This window comes from Nothobranchius furzeri, chromosome 3 (genome assembly GCF_043380555.1).
Source record: "Nothobranchius furzeri strain GRZ-AD chromosome 3, NfurGRZ-RIMD1, whole genome shotgun sequence".
Classification (NCBI taxonomy): Eukaryota; Metazoa; Chordata; class Actinopteri; order Cyprinodontiformes; family Nothobranchiidae; genus Nothobranchius; species Nothobranchius furzeri.
In genome coordinates this window covers 82,401,969-82,417,773 of record NC_091743.1, presented here as the reverse complement: position 1 = coordinate 82,417,773, position 15,805 = coordinate 82,401,969, and the positions used below count along the sequence as shown (strand labels likewise).

Genomic DNA, 15,805 nt, shown 5'->3' with positions numbered 1-15,805 from the left:
GCTGCTGTCACTCAAGTTGTAAACAGTCAGAACGTGCTCACGTTGTTTTGCTAGTTTGGAGCCGCTAGGGAACACCGGTACTGAGTCACATCGTCAACTAGACGCTGTGTAATATCAGAGCTCAGCTCAGCTTCCATTACATAACATTTGAATAAGTGTTCATTTGTGACTCTTTGGTAGTTAGGCACAGCCAGGAGGCAGCATGTCAAGAAAACGAAAAGTGGATATAAGAGATTTCTTTCAAAGTCTAAACGTAAGTTGGAACATGTGACACCCCTGCATTAAGCTCAGACTCACCTCCTCCTTCACAAACATACTCAAAACTAACTTTTACAAACTCATCTCCTCCACATAACTGACTCCTCAGACACAATTTATTCGTATTATTATAATTATTATTTTTTTATTACTATTATCATCATAATTATTATTACTAGTAGTGGTAGTAGTAGAAGTGTAACTTCAAAACTTTTATCATTTAACTTTATTGTAAACTTATCTATTGCAATGCATATTTTCACATTAAAAAGCTCTGAAAAATGAACAGTATCATCATCGTCAACAGATTTTTTTAAGCTTAATGTCAAAGATGTACACTTTTCATTAGATTTATCTTATTTTTTCCATTTATTTTTTGTGTGTTGAAATGCAATAACTGTTTAAACACTTTTAAGGGGAAAAACATATTTAATATGTTTTTATACACTCAAATGTTAGGGTGATGATCATGTGTAAAACATTAGTTCAGCATGTCCTCTAACACAGCAAATGAACAAACGGCCAGATCTCAGGAGGGACCGTTTATGTATAAATAAGTTTTATACTTTTGACTAGGCCTGGGAAAGTAACACATTTTGCTGGACGATATTTTGTCCAACAAATTGTTGATGATAAACGATATTGTCAACATTATCTAGACCAAAATAACCACTAATATAATGTTAATATATCATAATAATGCAAGTACACCCTTTAAAATGCAACAAATAAACCTTCATTTAACATTGAAATGTCCAGAACCAGAACTTCTAAATGAATAAAAATAACAAACAAAAATTTAATAAAAAAGGAATCTCACTCCCTGTTAGAAAATGTTGCACCAAAAACAATAAAAAAGACCCAAAACAATAACTATAATGGCCTATCCATTGTCAACAGCCAAAACTGCACTTCAATAATGATAATAAATAAAAATAATAATAGAGTTGTACATTTTTTAACTTTGATATATATATATATTATATATATATATATATATATATATATATATATTATATATATATATATAATATATATATATATATATATATATATATATATATATATATATATAGAGGATGGAAAAATTATTGAGATGGGCACATGACGTGTCAAGGGGTCTTTACATAACACCCCCACCCCAAATCCGCACAAGCCTGCTGTGTCCCCCCCACTTCTGAAATCAAAATTTCGTCCCTGCTCAGGTGTGTTTAACAGAACCAGAACCAGGTGTTCTGTTATCAGACTCAGCTGAGTGTGGATCTCATAAAGACTTCAGACCCAGTTACGGAAAGACCTGAATGGATTCTTCAGTCACGATCATGTTCAACATATAGGGGGCGGGGCTTAATGCAGGACAGAAGATGTTTAATCTGAGGGGGTGGGGCTTCATGATTGTTTTATTTACCTAAAGAATTAATAAATCTAATCTGTCAATAATTTGTGTTTAGAGCTAAAAATCAGCCTGAAGATTAAAAAAGGAACTTCTGAACATTTTAAAATGTATCAGAAAAACTCAGTTTGAACATTTATTTTAATCCATGTTGTGTTTAGTTTTGTGTGGGCGTGCGTGCATGAGACGGGCTGCATGGTGACGCAGTGGTTAGCACTGTTGCCTCGCAGCATGAAGGTCGCAGGTTCAAAACTCGGCTGCGGCCTTTCTGCGTGGAGATGCGTGTTCTCCCCATGCATGCGTGGGTTTCCTCGGGGTACTCTGGTTTCCCCCACAGATCACAACATGCCCTATAGGTTATAGATTGTAAGTTGCTTTGGATAAAAGTGTCTGCGAAATGAATAAACATAAACAAACATAAACATGAGTGTGTGTATGCATGTGTGTGTATGCGTGTGTGTGTGTGTGTGTGTGTGTGTGTGTGTGTGTGTGTGTGTGTGTGTGTGTGTGTGTGTGTGTGTGTGTGTGTGTGTGTGTGTGTGTGTGTGTGTGTGCGTGTGTGTGTGTAGATGTATGCATGCATGCGCGTGTGTGTGTATGTGTGTGCCTGAGTGTGTGCATGTGTGTGTGTGCACATGCATGTGTGTCTGTGCACTTGCATGCGTGTGTGTGTGAGGTGTGTGTACGTACATGCATGTGTGTGTCTCATCGTGGGTATTTGATATACGTTCATGTTGAGTCTTTTTCTTTCCACATCTTCAGACAAGGTCCCATCAGAGCATCTGTTTATGTAGATATGAGCTGACCCTGGATCAGCTGCAGCTGCTTTTTCTGTTTCCAGCTTGGAAAATCCACAACAAACACAAACCAGGAGCCAAACGGTGACTCAGTGGGAATCCCTCTGACCAATGAGCCATCTGGTCCAGGATCAGGGATTCTCCTCCATAAAACATCCAAACCTGGACCCACTTCAGAATCTCAGAACTCTCTCATGGATTCTGCCAAGATGTTGCCATGACAATGCTTTGTTGTGGTTGTCTTTTATCATTTGTTCATTTTGATGTTGTTCCTGTTTAGAGGTTTGAAAGTGATTCAGTGTGTCCAGTTGGTTCACAAATCCAAACACAGTATATTATTAGTAAATGGCCTGTATCTGTATAGCACCTTCTTAGGTTTCTACGACCCCTGAAGGCACTTTACAACACAATCAGTCATTCACCCATTCACACACACACACATTCACACGCTGGTGGGGATGAGCCACAATGTAGCCACAGCTGCCCCGGGGCACACCGACAGAGACGGGGCAGCTGTACACAGACACCACCGGTCCCTCCAAACACCACCAGCAGGCAAGGCAAGGTCTTGCCCATGCAAGGACACAACATTAATATTATTATTACTATCTAGCTGCTACGGCAACTCAGAGGGTCCAAACAGGCTCTAGAGAAAGGCAAAGAGAGGTTTGACCTTTCTGGAGCTGTTTCAGGGTGGGAGACCAGAATCTGGACCAGGACCAGGACCAGAGCTGGTTCTGTTAAACATTCTACTAACATCACGTTAGTGAGAAGTTCTCTCTGATTCTGGATCCATCCAGAACTTTCCTCAGATTAATTAAAGCTGCAGGCTTGTTTTTATGGTTTTGTTTCCGGTGCTTCAGACAGACAGAGGTCTCACGTCTGTAAATAAACAACCTCCCTGTTGTTCTAAAGGTCCCCCCCCCCCCCCCCCCCCCACACACACACACACACACACCAGCCTTCAGAGCAGAGCTGCAGGCCTGGGCTGCTGTAAATGATTTAAGCACATGAAACACAGCAGTTATTGTTACTGTTAATAATTTATTGAGTTAATGTGACAGTTGAGCTGCTCTGTGGACAACTCAGTGGGATTACTTGAGTTAGACAACTGAGTTACTTCTTTAATGAACTAAAAGATGAAATGCTAATTAATATAAATTTATCATTTAGCAGTACAAGATCCAACCCATAATGAAGAATGATTTATGATTTTTGTTCATGTTATGCCACTTTTGTGCTAAAATATCAAATACGCTCAAGTCATCATCAAGTCAACAGATGCAAGTCAATTCAAGTTGCAACTCATTGGCGTTCAAGTCCGAGTCAAGTCGTAAGTCTTTATAGATCTTATCAAGTCACGTCAGAAGTCATTAAAATAATGACTCGAGTCCAAGTCATGTGACTCGATCCCACACCTCTGGTAAAAATAAACAAAGTGCCACATCTGAGAGGATGGAGACAAACACGTTCAGCACAAAACATCCAAAGTAGAAAGAAACCTTTACAGAAATAAAGACATGAATTTAAAAGTATAAAACATTTGTCTCTGCAGGAAACAGGAAGTGGTTTTATTCTGAAATCAGGAAATGAAAGTAACCTTAAAGGGACCGGCGCAATAAGAGCTCTTCTTGAAAATAAAGGTTTATTCCAACTATAACAAAATCATCTATTACCAGATCACATCAGACCAGACTGCATGGGTCTAGACTAGACCAGGACTAGACCACATCTGACTGAAGATGATCTGGACCAGATCTTCTGGTTTCTGGAGGTCCAACAGGAGAAACAACAGCGTCCAGAAGCTAATCAGCACACATGGTTTTAAAGATCTGGTGAGTTCTGACATGAAGTTGATGAATATTTTCTTAAATCTGTGTTGATCAGAAACTTTTTAACTGGATAACCTTTTGGACCCTGGTGGTCTGATCCTGTTGTTTCTCCTCAGAAGCTGGACTCGTCCCTCATGCTGCTGTCTGAGGTGTATTTGTAGGACTCTGGGGACCAGCGCTTCTTCAGCCTCTTCACCAGATCATAACTGGTGGAGTTTAACGGGATGCTGATGGAGGACACGTGCTGGAACAAGTTCCTCATGTAGGCCTTGAAGCTCTGAGTTCTGGCTGTGAAGAGGATGAAGATCTGGAAGCCCTGAAAACACAAAGACACAAAAACACTTAGAGACAAAGACCAACAGCAAAAATCTGATGTTTTCAATCGAAACAGTTCTGAAACCAAATTAAAAAAGTTCTATGTTTGTTCAAAATATTACAAAGAATCTGTCAATCCTCTTAAGAATGACATTTTTATCTTTAAAATAAAAACTTTAGGTTTCCAGAAACAGATTTTGTTAAAAAAAACTTTTCTAAAAACTTGGAACAAAAAAACTTCCAGATGATCAGCAGCAAAGAAGCAGATGCAGGTGTGCTGCATGTGTTTTCTTCTGCAGAGATGACCAGTAAAGTGGGCGGAGCCATAAATACCTGAGTGGTCGTACAGACGCAGAAGAGGATGCTGAAGACCAGGTGGGCGGGGCCTGATGTGATGAGGACAAAGTATCCAAGAGTCCAGGACAAACCCAGCATGACGCTCAGAGAGAAGCTGACCAGGAACTTCTTGGCCTGAGACAAGCGCCTCGTACTGGTAGACAGGTAGGCGGATAGACAGGTAAGTTCCTACTCATCATCACTACAAATAAGAGACCTTTCATTTACTTTTTGAGTGTTTTTCTGTTTTTTAACCTATGAAATGTTTTTTTTCTTTTCTTTACTTTTCTTTTCTTAGAAAATGGGAAATTCTGAGAGATTTCAGAAGTTTGTACAGAACCTCTGCCTCTGAGAGGATTCTACCTTTTCAGTGTGGGATCGCTCCTGCAGCTGATCAGAGAGGTCAGAACCAGCAGAACCGTGTTGTAGGCCAGAACCAGACCCACTGGCAGCAGGAAGGCCCAGAACATGGGTTTACCAAAGCTAAAGTGTTTGTTCTGATCCAGAGCAGCGAGCCAGCAGCTAGAGCAGGAGAACCAGGAGCTCAAATGTCAGAACAGGAGAGCAGACAGAACCACAGAACCAGTCCTTTAGATACCCACAATTCCTCCTGTCGGTACCCTAGAGGATTATCCACTCTGTAGGTAACTGCCAACGTGATCGCCATGGCAACAGCTGGGACTCCTGACCGGGAACAGGAAGTAAATTCAGATTTAGTTTTTAAAATATTTCAGATTCATTAATTATTAATCATATAAAACAAGTATTTATGTTCCTCCCTGCAACCGTGATCTTGTTTTACTTTATTTCTCCAAATGTTGTCAGAGTCAAAAACTCACTTTGTAAAAGTTTTTCTCACTGAATTTTTCCCCAAATAAGAATGAAAATTATTTAAAGCTCAGGTTTTTTTTAAGTTTAAGATATTTTATATTTTCTTTCTTCTGTTACATTAATGTTAATATTTATTAATTTCTTCAACTGAGGCACCAAAAGGTTCCTAAAACAAGCAGGTACGGAAGGACTTTGGCTGAAAATAAGGTTCCTTTTGGACCAGATGTCCCTCAGCTTTAACCTAGTCATACGGTTCTGGTGTTTGATGAGGCTCTCTGATGCCACTGAGGATCTGAGCCTCGTACCCCATCCCAGTCCCACGCTCAGACGGGTCCAATATGGCGGCAGACTGGTGCGCATGGAGCGGACCAGCAGAACCAGCTGGGTTCCATACATGCTGTTCCATGAGAACGTGGCTAACAGGAAGAAGTGCAGCAGAGCTGTCACCGCCGTGCAGCAGCCTCGATCCGGTTCCACATGCAGGTCAGAGTCCAGGATGTGGTTGTGAGAGCTGAGCTCCACCGGGGTGGAGCTCTGGCGGCTGGAGTTCTGGACTCCTGAGAGGAAGGTAATGATGAAGGCCAGCAGGCTGATGTAGATGCTCAGCAGAGACATCGTAGAGTTTAGATTGGTTTGCCGCTCTCGAGACTTTCTCTGAAAGCTGAGAACATGGAAACGAGACTCAGAAACATCCTGGATCTCAGAACCATGTGTCAAAAACACCTTCAGAGTTTATTAAATGGGTTTACTTTCGAAGCTGTGAGGAGGAGGAGCCTGTTACCTTTAGGTGGAGTCAAACACAATCTTACGTTTCATAAATGTGGTGGATGATGGCAACAACCAGACCCAGGATGGAGAAAGAAAGCCCCACGATAGAGACGATGCCCAGAGCTTCGGCGTACTGGTAGTTCTGCCTGTAGGACTGAAGCCAGATCTTTTACCACAGCAGCTCCATCACCATCCACACCTGGTTCAGGTCTGTGACATTCACCCAGAGAGCAGCAAAGTTGGTGGTATGGTTGCAGAAACATCTCAGCATCTCGTCTGAAGCACTTCCTTTGGAGCAGCCTGCGGTGCTCCACTCCCTCAGAGTGTAGTTCCAGAACACGCAGGAGAAGTCATGCAGAGACGTTCCATTCAGAAGCTAAAACATTAGAACCAAAAGCTTTGGTTTGATTCATGAAATCTCTTCAGAAACCGCCTAGAAGGACATTCAGGCAGTTTCTTCTGAGTCTCGGATCCGGTTTCGGTTCTACGGATGGTTCTGCTGCTTTAAATGGAACATCTGAACAATCAGATTCGTTTAGCTCATTAAAACCTTCATTGACTCGTTATCTTACTCCAGGTCTGAACAGCATCTCCACATGCTGCGGAACCATAGAGCGCTCCGGACCCTCGACACTGGCAGACAGGACCCTGAAAGTGGCCCGGCGCCTCCTATAGAGCCTCGATGGGAAGAACCGGCTGCTCTGATAGAGGACAAAGCCCAGAGAGACGTTGGGAGGCTTCTGATAACTGCTGACAGATGATCCTGACACCACACAAACAAATGAAAAGTTTCTCTAATGTCGACTTTAATCTGATGCTTTTACATATTTTGAACCATCAGCTGATTTCTGGGTGTTTTGGTCCAGACTGTGCTGTTGGATACTCACCTGGAGGGAAGCGAACATACACCAGTGCATCGGCGATGAAGCCGTTTTCCACGGTGACGTTTGACGCATTGGTGTTCAGACGAATCCTGTTAGCCACAAACCTGCCAGAAGCTCCTGACAGCAGCACAAATACACAACAGTCAGAGGTTTTATCCAGAGGTTTGATGATGACTCCATCTGTCTGTAGAATTGTTGGAATCATTATGGCTTTGTAGTATTTCCTCCTCAAATACTGTAACTGGTGTGGCCAGGTGATGGACATGAGACATGTCCAGGGTGTCCCCCTGGGTGGAGATATGCACCGGCTCTCTACAGACCAACTCCGGTGTTGGCAGTTTGTGGGATTTTGTAGATAATTACTCAATCAGTAGCAGAGAAATTGATAGTGTTGACGTTGTTAGGAATGCAGACTCTGACTGACCTGTGAGGGAGGTGAACTGGACTCCCTGGGAATCTGCAGCCTGGATCTGAGCCGACTGGATCACCAGGTTTGGTTGAACCACCTGAGCCTTGGGTGTGTTGAGACTCAGGTTCAACGAGAGCTGATCTAGAGTCAGTGTAAGGCTGGACTCAAAAACACAACAAACTGGTTGGTTTACACCAACTTAGTGATTAGCCATCTCACCTGCTACTAACTACCTGAGTCACAATTTCTTTAACTCTTTCACTAAATCAAAAAGTCAAATAACTCACTAAAAATATCTAAGACACAAAGGGTTCTAGAAAAACTAACTCGCTATTTGCATCAGTGTTTTAGTTGGTTGGTTGGTTGGTTGGTTAGTGGTTTAGTATGTTAGTTAGTCAGTTGGTTGGTTAGTGAGTTGATAAATTGGTTGTCATTTGGTTGGTTGGTTGGTTGGTAGTTTAGTATGTTACTTAGTAATCGGGTTGGTTAGTTAGTTGAGCAATTTAGTTTTCATTTAGTTGGTTGCTTGTTAGTTGGTTTGTTGGTGGTTTCACATGTTAGTTAGTCAGTTGGTTGCTTAGTGAGTTGATAGATTGGTTTTCATTTGGTTGGTTGGTAGTTTAGTGTGTTAGTTAGTAACTGGGTTGGTCATTACTCTCAGGAAGTCCACAGAATGTAGTTACAAGTCTTCAGCTTGTCCAAAATGCTGCAGCTGGAGTTCCGAAGATAATTAAAAAGAGAGATCATATCTCTCCTGTCTTAGCTTTCCTACACTGGCTGCCTGTTAAATTCAGAATAGATTTTAAGATCCTCCTCCTCACATACAAAGCTCTTAACAACCAAGCTCCATCATACATCAGTGACCTGATTGTTCCATATGATCCTAACCGAGCACATCACTCTCAAACTGCAGGTTTACTGGTGGTTCCCAGAATATCTAAAAATAGGATGGGAGGCAGATCTTTTAGTTATCAGGCTCCTCTCTTGTGGAACCAACTCCCAACTTTAGTCCATGAGGCAGACACCTTGTCTACTTTTAAGACTAGGCTTACAACATTTTTATTCGATAGGGCCTATGGTTAAAATCTGATGTTAGCCTAAATCTGGACAAGTGGGGGAGTACAGGGAGGTGGAGTGAACAGTCGGTAAAGAGGATGTTGTTGCCATCCTTTCACTGATGACACAGTCCTCATGCTGACAATGTCCTCTACTGCCCGCGGATAAACAGAGAAGGAAGTGACGCCACCATCAGCATCAGCTCTGAGGAAGTTTACAGCCGGTAAACGAAACTGTCAGCAAGGTAACAAAGACACCTTTTCTGTGTTTTAAAAATGAACCAAAAATGCAGTTAGAAACTAAACACAGCAAGAGCAAACAAAAGATGGTGGGTTGGTTGGTTGATTGTATGGTTGGTGATTTAGTATGTTAGTCAGTTGGTTGGTTAGTTAGTTTGATAGGTGGTTGGTTTGTTGATAGCTTGGTTCATGGTTCAGTACGTTAGTAATTTGGTTGGTTAGTTAGTTGAGCAATTTAGTTTTCATTGAGTTGGTTGGTTAGTAAGTTGTTTGATTGGTTGGTGGTTTATAATGTTAGTTAGTCAATTGGTTGGTAAGTTAGTTAGTTGATAGATTGGTTTTCATGTAGTTGGTTGGTTTACCTACCCCTGTGTTGCGTTGTTTTCCACTGCGTTATCTACCACACTTGGGTTGAGCAGCTGGCTGACGGTAGCGACAGCTGCCACTCTGACTTCCTGCAAACATGAATAAAAGCTCTAAAATAGTTTTTGAATCAGCATCTCTGAATCCATCTAAGCAGGATAAACCAGCTCTCATTTGTAGATTTCATCAAGCTAAAGGCTGCTGGGAGGTCAAAGACTCTTCTGGCATTTGTACCTGTGAGGCATTTGGTGACAAGAGCAGCGTGTTGGCGATTTGAGCTGCTGTTGTAACTTTTTGCGGTGTCAGTTCTTCAGGTTTGGAAGTCAGAATCTGAGTGCTGGATGCCAGATTCTCTAAATCTGTTGCATATGTCAGCTGGAGAAAAATATAATATCAACTACATCAAACATTAAATGTTTAGTTTTAGCTTTCTGTGACAATCACAGCAATTCTTACATTTTTCTGTATATCTTCGAGCGTCTGGTCACACTTAAACTCCTGTAGGGAGATGAAACTCGGCAATACACCTTCCAACAAACATCTGGCCGAAGCCCGAGGTTTGCCCTCTGGGTAGAGATGGTCAGAAAAACATCAACGTTTTGGGGACCACCTGCTGAGTGGGTGTTGTACAAGAACGTACCTCCGCTCGTTCCTCCTGGACAAGTTTCTTCTGAATAAGCAAACCAGCCTCCAGGAGTCCGTGGAAACTTCCATTTACCCAACTGGGTGGCATTGCAGAAATTTTCTGAATAAGCAAGTCCATTATAAGATGAGCTGCATTTTGACTACAAAAGTTTGAAAACACGTTCAAAGTCCAAACAAAACATGACATAGTTAATTCTGAGTTTAGAAAATGAAAAAAATTTATAAATAAATACAATTCCTTGGTTAGTATGTCTGCTAAACCTGGACATAGACCTGATCTAGAAGAAAGACCAACAGTAGATGAGTCAGACTGGCCTTACCTTGTGAGCAGGTCTCTCCAGTCCATTCATCAGGACAGATACAGACACCATTTTCTTCTACACCACCATTAAAACACTCCAAAGGTGGAGAGGTTGGACGATGAGTGGTAGAAGACGCAGTGGTCCAAATAGTAGTAGTTGTAGTATGACTAGTAGACATTGTATTTGTAGGGGGGGCTGTTATAGGGGGAGCTGTTGTAGGAGGAGCTGTTGTATTAGGAGCTGATGTAGGAGGAGCTGATGTAGGAGGAGCTGTTGTAGGAGGTGCTGTAGTCATAGGAGCTGTTGTAGGAAGAGCTGTTGTAGGAGGTTCTGTAGTCGTAGGAGCTGTTGTAGGGGGAGCTGTTGTAGGAGGAGCTGTTGTAGGGGGAGCTGTTGTAGGAGGAGCTGTTGTAGGAGGAGCTGTAGTAGGAGGTTCTGTAGTCGTAGGAGCTGTTGTAGGGGGAGCTGTTGTAGGAGGAGCTGTTGTAGGGGGAGCTGTTGTAGGAGGAGCTGTTGTAGGAGGAGCTGTAGTAGGAGGTTCTGTAGTCGTAGGAGCTGTTGTAGGGGGAGCTGTTGTAGGAGGAGCTGTAGTAGGAGGTTCTGTAGTCGTAGGAGCTGTTGTAGGGGGAGCTGTTTTAGGAGGAGCTGTTGTAGGGGGAGCTGTTGTAGGAGGAGCTGTTGTAGGAGGAGCTGTAGTAGGAGGTTCTGTAGTCGTAGGAGCTGTTGTAGGGGGAGCTGTTGTAGGGGGAGCTGTTGTAGGAGGAGCTGTTGTAGGGGGAGCTGTTGTAGGGGGAGCTGTTGTAGGGGGAGCTGTTGTAGGAGGAGCTGTTGTAGGGGGAGCTGTTGTAGGAGGAGCTGTAGTAGGAGGTTCTGTAGTCGTAGGAGCTGTTGTAGGGGGAGCTGTTTTAGGAGGAGCTGTTGTAGGGGGAGCTGTTGTAGGAGGAGCTGTTGTAGGAGGAGCTGTAGTAGGAGGTTCTGTAGTCGTAGGAGCTGTTGTAGGGGGAGCTGTTTTAGGAGGAGCTGTTGTAGGGGGAGCTGTTGTAGGAGGAGCTGTTGTAGGAGGAGCTGTAGTAGGAGGTTCTGTAGTCGTAGGAGCTGTTGTAGGGGGAGCTGTTGTAGGGGGAGCTGTTGTAGGAGGAGCTGTTGTAGGGGGAGCTGTTGTAGGGGGAGCTGTTGTAGGGGGAGCTGTTGTAGGAGGAGCTGTTGTAGGAGGAGCTGTTGTAGGGGGAGCTGTTGTAGGGGGAGCTGTTGTAGGGGGAGCTGTTGTAGGAGGAGCTGTTGTAGGGGGAGCTGTTGTAGGAGGAGCTGTAGTTGTAGGAGGAGCTGTTGTTCCACTTGAATTTGTAAACCAAAAACAGATTGCAAGAGATGGAGATGTAGGCTGTAAATCATCCACTGTAGTCCTTGCATTAGTGGTAGAATGTGACAAAGTACTGGCAGTTGTTTGAACAATTGTTGGAGTATTTTCGCCATCAGTGATAGTATTGGAAGTAGCAGTAGTGTAGATGGTGGCACCAGTAGTAGAGGTGGTAACAGAAGATACATCTGAGATTAAAATGGTGGAAAATGGATGATCTCCAGTCACAGTAAGAGTTGGGTCCTCTGAAGTTGCTGTAGTTGCTGGAGGTGTAGTTGGAACTTCAGGTGGTAGTGCAGTGACGGTAGATGGATCACTGGTAGAAGCTGGTTGACCTGAGACAACAGCTGGACCCTCTGAAGCTCTGGTAACTTTTGATGCTTCAGTAGAGGCTGAAGCTCTGGGAGTTCTGGTCTGGCCACCAGTTAAGGCCATTAATGAATCCCCAGTATATAGAAGGGTTGTAGGGTCAAGTGTTGTTGAGGTGGTAGATTGACCTCCAGATGTTGACGAGGCCAAAGGAACAGCTGTAAGAAAGCATGTTGATATTAGTTTGGCCCTGCTAGAAGGTTTCTGAGGAGAGATAATTAGCTAATTAGCAATAAATATGACTAAGGAGCTCAAGGTGAGGCAGTGAAAGGCTTCTGCTTCTCTTCCTCTTAGACTTTTATTTAAATGTGTAAATTCTAGCCACTCAACAACCAGTGACAGGATTCCTGGAGTCTCCATTTGATGCAGAAACCTTCTTTGTGCTCAAATCAGCCAGAAACAAACCAGAATGACATACCTGTGATGTCTAGACCTGTAGACATTAACAGTTTTATTCTAAACATAGAGAGTGATACAGAAATCAGTGGAAAAGCGAAAGTCCTGCAGCGCTGGAGAAGATTTTTGTGTTTTTGTGATTTATCTGAGTCTCCAAAAGGTAACAAGCTAAGCTCATGTTTACCCGTGCAGGGTGGACAACCAGCTGAGTCTTGAGTTAGCCGATAACGTTCAGAGTCCTGAAACAGCTGCAGAAGTTAAAGGTTTCTCACCCAAAGTGAAGACGAGCCAGAACCAGCGATCCATGTTGCAGGTCAGATATCCTGTTGGAGTTCCTCGTCTGGTTTGTCAAGGTTCATGTCTGGGTTTCTGAGGAGGAAATTTCTGTGAGAAAATCCACAGATGAATAACCATTTACGTCATAAAATCATCTCAGGTGATCAAGGGTCATCCATATCAAAAGCTGGAGGCCATGTGCTCCGCCCATCGGGTCCAGCTTCTGTTTCGATTTCAGGCTTTTTTATGTTCACATTAATGTGTTTAATCTAATAAGTCGCCAGTGAAGGAACGCAAGTTGGTCCGAGTCCAACTGCTGTAGTAATAAACAGTAGCGGAGGTAAATCGGGTCAGTAGATGTTCTGTTGGCTTTATTGGGTAGATAACTTTAATGTAGAGCTGTAGAAGAATGTGAGAATCCAAGAAGAAAAGGGTGTAGTGTGATGATATGAAGTGTCTTAAAATGACTGTTAGTGGTTTTAGATCAGCTGACGTCTTAAACAGGACAGGTGTGGACAGGAGACAGAAAATACATCATATGGGAGAGCCCTTTAGAGGTGGAGAACAATGAGGGGGCTGCTGAAAAAAGGAAGACGTCAAATGCTCAAAACAGAATAAAGATTTACAAAAATCAAAACAAACAAAAAACAACCCTAAATAAAGAAATATATAAAAATAAATATGATAAAAAGCAACAAATAAATAAATGAATAAATAAAACGTTTGGATTATAATCTCTCAAAAACAAACATCTGCTGAATGGTGACCTTTCCATGGTGGATGGGTTGGATCCTGAGCTGCTGGTGTCAAATCCACCTCAGGTTAGGGGTCAGAATAAGAACAGTCACACACACGTAACACACACTAGTCTTTTCATAAAACATTCGGGGCTTGAGACCAAGTAGCCGGGCCTAACGCCGCCCCTGAACTGGAGAAATTAAGTTATGTAGTTTCTGACTGAAACATTTAATATTGGTAAAATTAAAACCAATTAATGAATAGACTTATTGCTGAACACATCAAATAGTCAATTTTTGTCAATGACCAAATACTTGTTTTATTGATGGGGCATACAGTATGATCTTGACAGCATTTCATAACTCGGATTCCAGAAAACATGATAAGTCTAATAAATCTTTGTTACACACCAAAATTTATTTTATAAATAGGATTTAGATGATGAATGTTCATTTGGCTTTACTGAGTGATTCGGCTGTTTCTTAGTGTCTAAATGGAATTTAAATGTTGAAGATTCAGTTATCCCCCCCCCCCCCCGGTGGCTGAGTGAGATATGGCCGTTTCTCAGTGCCATGCCGAACCTCACTGTTTCCTAATCGTAACCCAAACAGAAGGAGACTGCTGGAGTCTGCTAGGCTGTGCTGACCTATCCACACACACACACACACACACACACACACACACACACACACACACACACACACACACACACACACACACACACACACACACACACACAGAGTGTGGCCTGACACTTCTCCAAATGAGATGGTTAGCTGATTCCTCTTGATAATCTGCTAACTATCTGACGCTTGTACGTCTGTTGAATACCAATAAAACTTGATTATGAGAGCAAACAAAATAACATTAAGCAGAGTGTGACCCCTGACAGAAGGTTAAATGAACAGAATTGACATGTCAAATTTAAGAGTGATGATATGTTTTGTTTTTGAACCTAAACTAAACAAACTTTCATAAGTACTGATTGTGCCCTTTGAAATTATCCTCTATGAATGACCTGGTTCGCTCCCTCGAGCAGATTCTTAAATACTATCATTAACCAAAATCTTTGGAGATTATTCAATATCATCAGAAACATTATCTATTGAACATAGATGGATTCCTAGGTTACCCTGGGTTTTTCTATTCCATTATGTTGTTATCATATGATATTAGACATCTTAGAGGTCAAAGGCTATTACTCTAACCATGGGTCAAGTCCGTTTATAACTTTGAAACTTTCCTAACAAATGAGTCTTATAAACAAATCTCCCTATTTATGTTCGAAGTTATCTAAATCTTGATTTTGTGTTTATGACTTCAGTAACATCTAATTTATGATCGGTTACTTCTATATGAGGATATTAAATTAACTGCATAGTTGAAGAAACTAGTTCTTTAAAGTTATGAAGAGTATAAATGTTATGTAAATATCTCTACTTTGTGTTAGTCAATCTATCTCAATTCTCAATTAACTGTTTAGGTAATTAAATATTGAACTCCTTCCTAGTTGGTTAATTAACAACTTCTCAGTCTTTATTCTGCCTCTGCTGTCAGCTCTCACTTCTTATCTCCATCTTTATCTGACAAGAGAGCAGCCCTTGCCCTTGGCTATTGTTTTGTTTTTATTATTGCTAGACGAGCATTATAATGTAACGTGATGAAGGAGCTATATCTCCAAGGTTATTTTACCTTTGACACAGCACCAGAGAGCATTAAACAGCCTCAAGGTCATGCATTTGCTTCTAAACTGTTTACTTTCCAGCAATGAAGACAGAAGATGAAGAGACTTTTCTTTCATTAAATCAAAGAACTCTATTTTCAGTGAAGCTAATCAAAACAACTGTTAGTCAATAATACAATGTGACCGATCTGTGAAATCAAAATATTATGATTAATATGTTTTAATAAGTAATATGACTTAATCTAGTTCACTAGACACACTGACACACGTAAGGAAAACAATCACATGACACATTGCTGTACTGATCCAATCAGAACCTTCCTAGTCTGAAGTGTGGCAGAGTCTCTGTGGTGTTTATAAATCTGTCAGCTTTGATTCGTCCAGAATCAAAAACATCCAGATTAATAAAACTGTTCCAACACCATCTTATGTTCAGTTCTCAAGATCTCGTTCTCAAGATCCCATGAAGTTCACCGCAAGCTAAGTGAAGTATAGACAGGCCATCTGTACTTCTCTTTTTAAGCTGAGAACCATCAAGCTGGGAAAATCTGTTGTTG

The 15,805-nt window shown here is 41.9% G+C and overlaps 1 protein-coding gene across 1 annotated transcript; it reads right to left on the bottom strand.

Moving 5' to 3' along the window:
• Window positions 1–3,998: 3,998 nt before the first annotated feature.
• adgrg7.1 (adhesion G protein-coupled receptor G7, tandem duplicate 1) lies at window positions 3,999–12,968 on the bottom strand. The gene is made up of 16 exons (XM_015957923.3): window positions 12,823–12,968; window positions 10,447–12,312; window positions 10,122–10,226; window positions 9,938–10,047; window positions 9,716–9,856; window positions 9,485–9,573; window positions 7,839–7,981; window positions 7,418–7,531; window positions 7,103–7,293; window positions 6,754–6,906; window positions 6,572–6,684; window positions 6,068–6,423; window positions 5,534–5,615; window positions 5,295–5,453; window positions 4,929–5,085; window positions 3,999–4,596 (listed from the first exon to the last, which is right to left on the bottom strand). The coding sequence occupies exons 1-16, from the start codon at window positions 12,854–12,856 to the stop codon at window positions 4,393–4,395; spliced, it is 4,017 nt and encodes a 1,338-aa protein (XP_015813409.3). The 5' UTR covers window positions 12,857–12,968; the 3' UTR covers window positions 3,999–4,392.
• Between the last annotated feature and the right edge of the window lie 2,837 nt (window positions 12,969–15,805).

Bases quoted from the DNA above. Each gene is read 5' to 3' on its own strand.
- adgrg7.1 (XM_015957923.3), bottom strand. From the start codon at position 12,856: ATGGATCGCTGGTTCTGGCTCGTCTTCACTTTGG. The intron at 12,313-12,822 runs GTGAGAAACCTT...GCTTTCTTACAG, and splicing joins CTGGCTCGTCTTCACTTTGG to CTGTTCCTTTGGCCTCGTCA. The intron at 4,597-4,928 runs GTATTTATGGCT...TTGTGTTTTCAG, and splicing joins GCGTCTGTACGACCACTCAG to GGCTTCCAGATCTTCATCCT.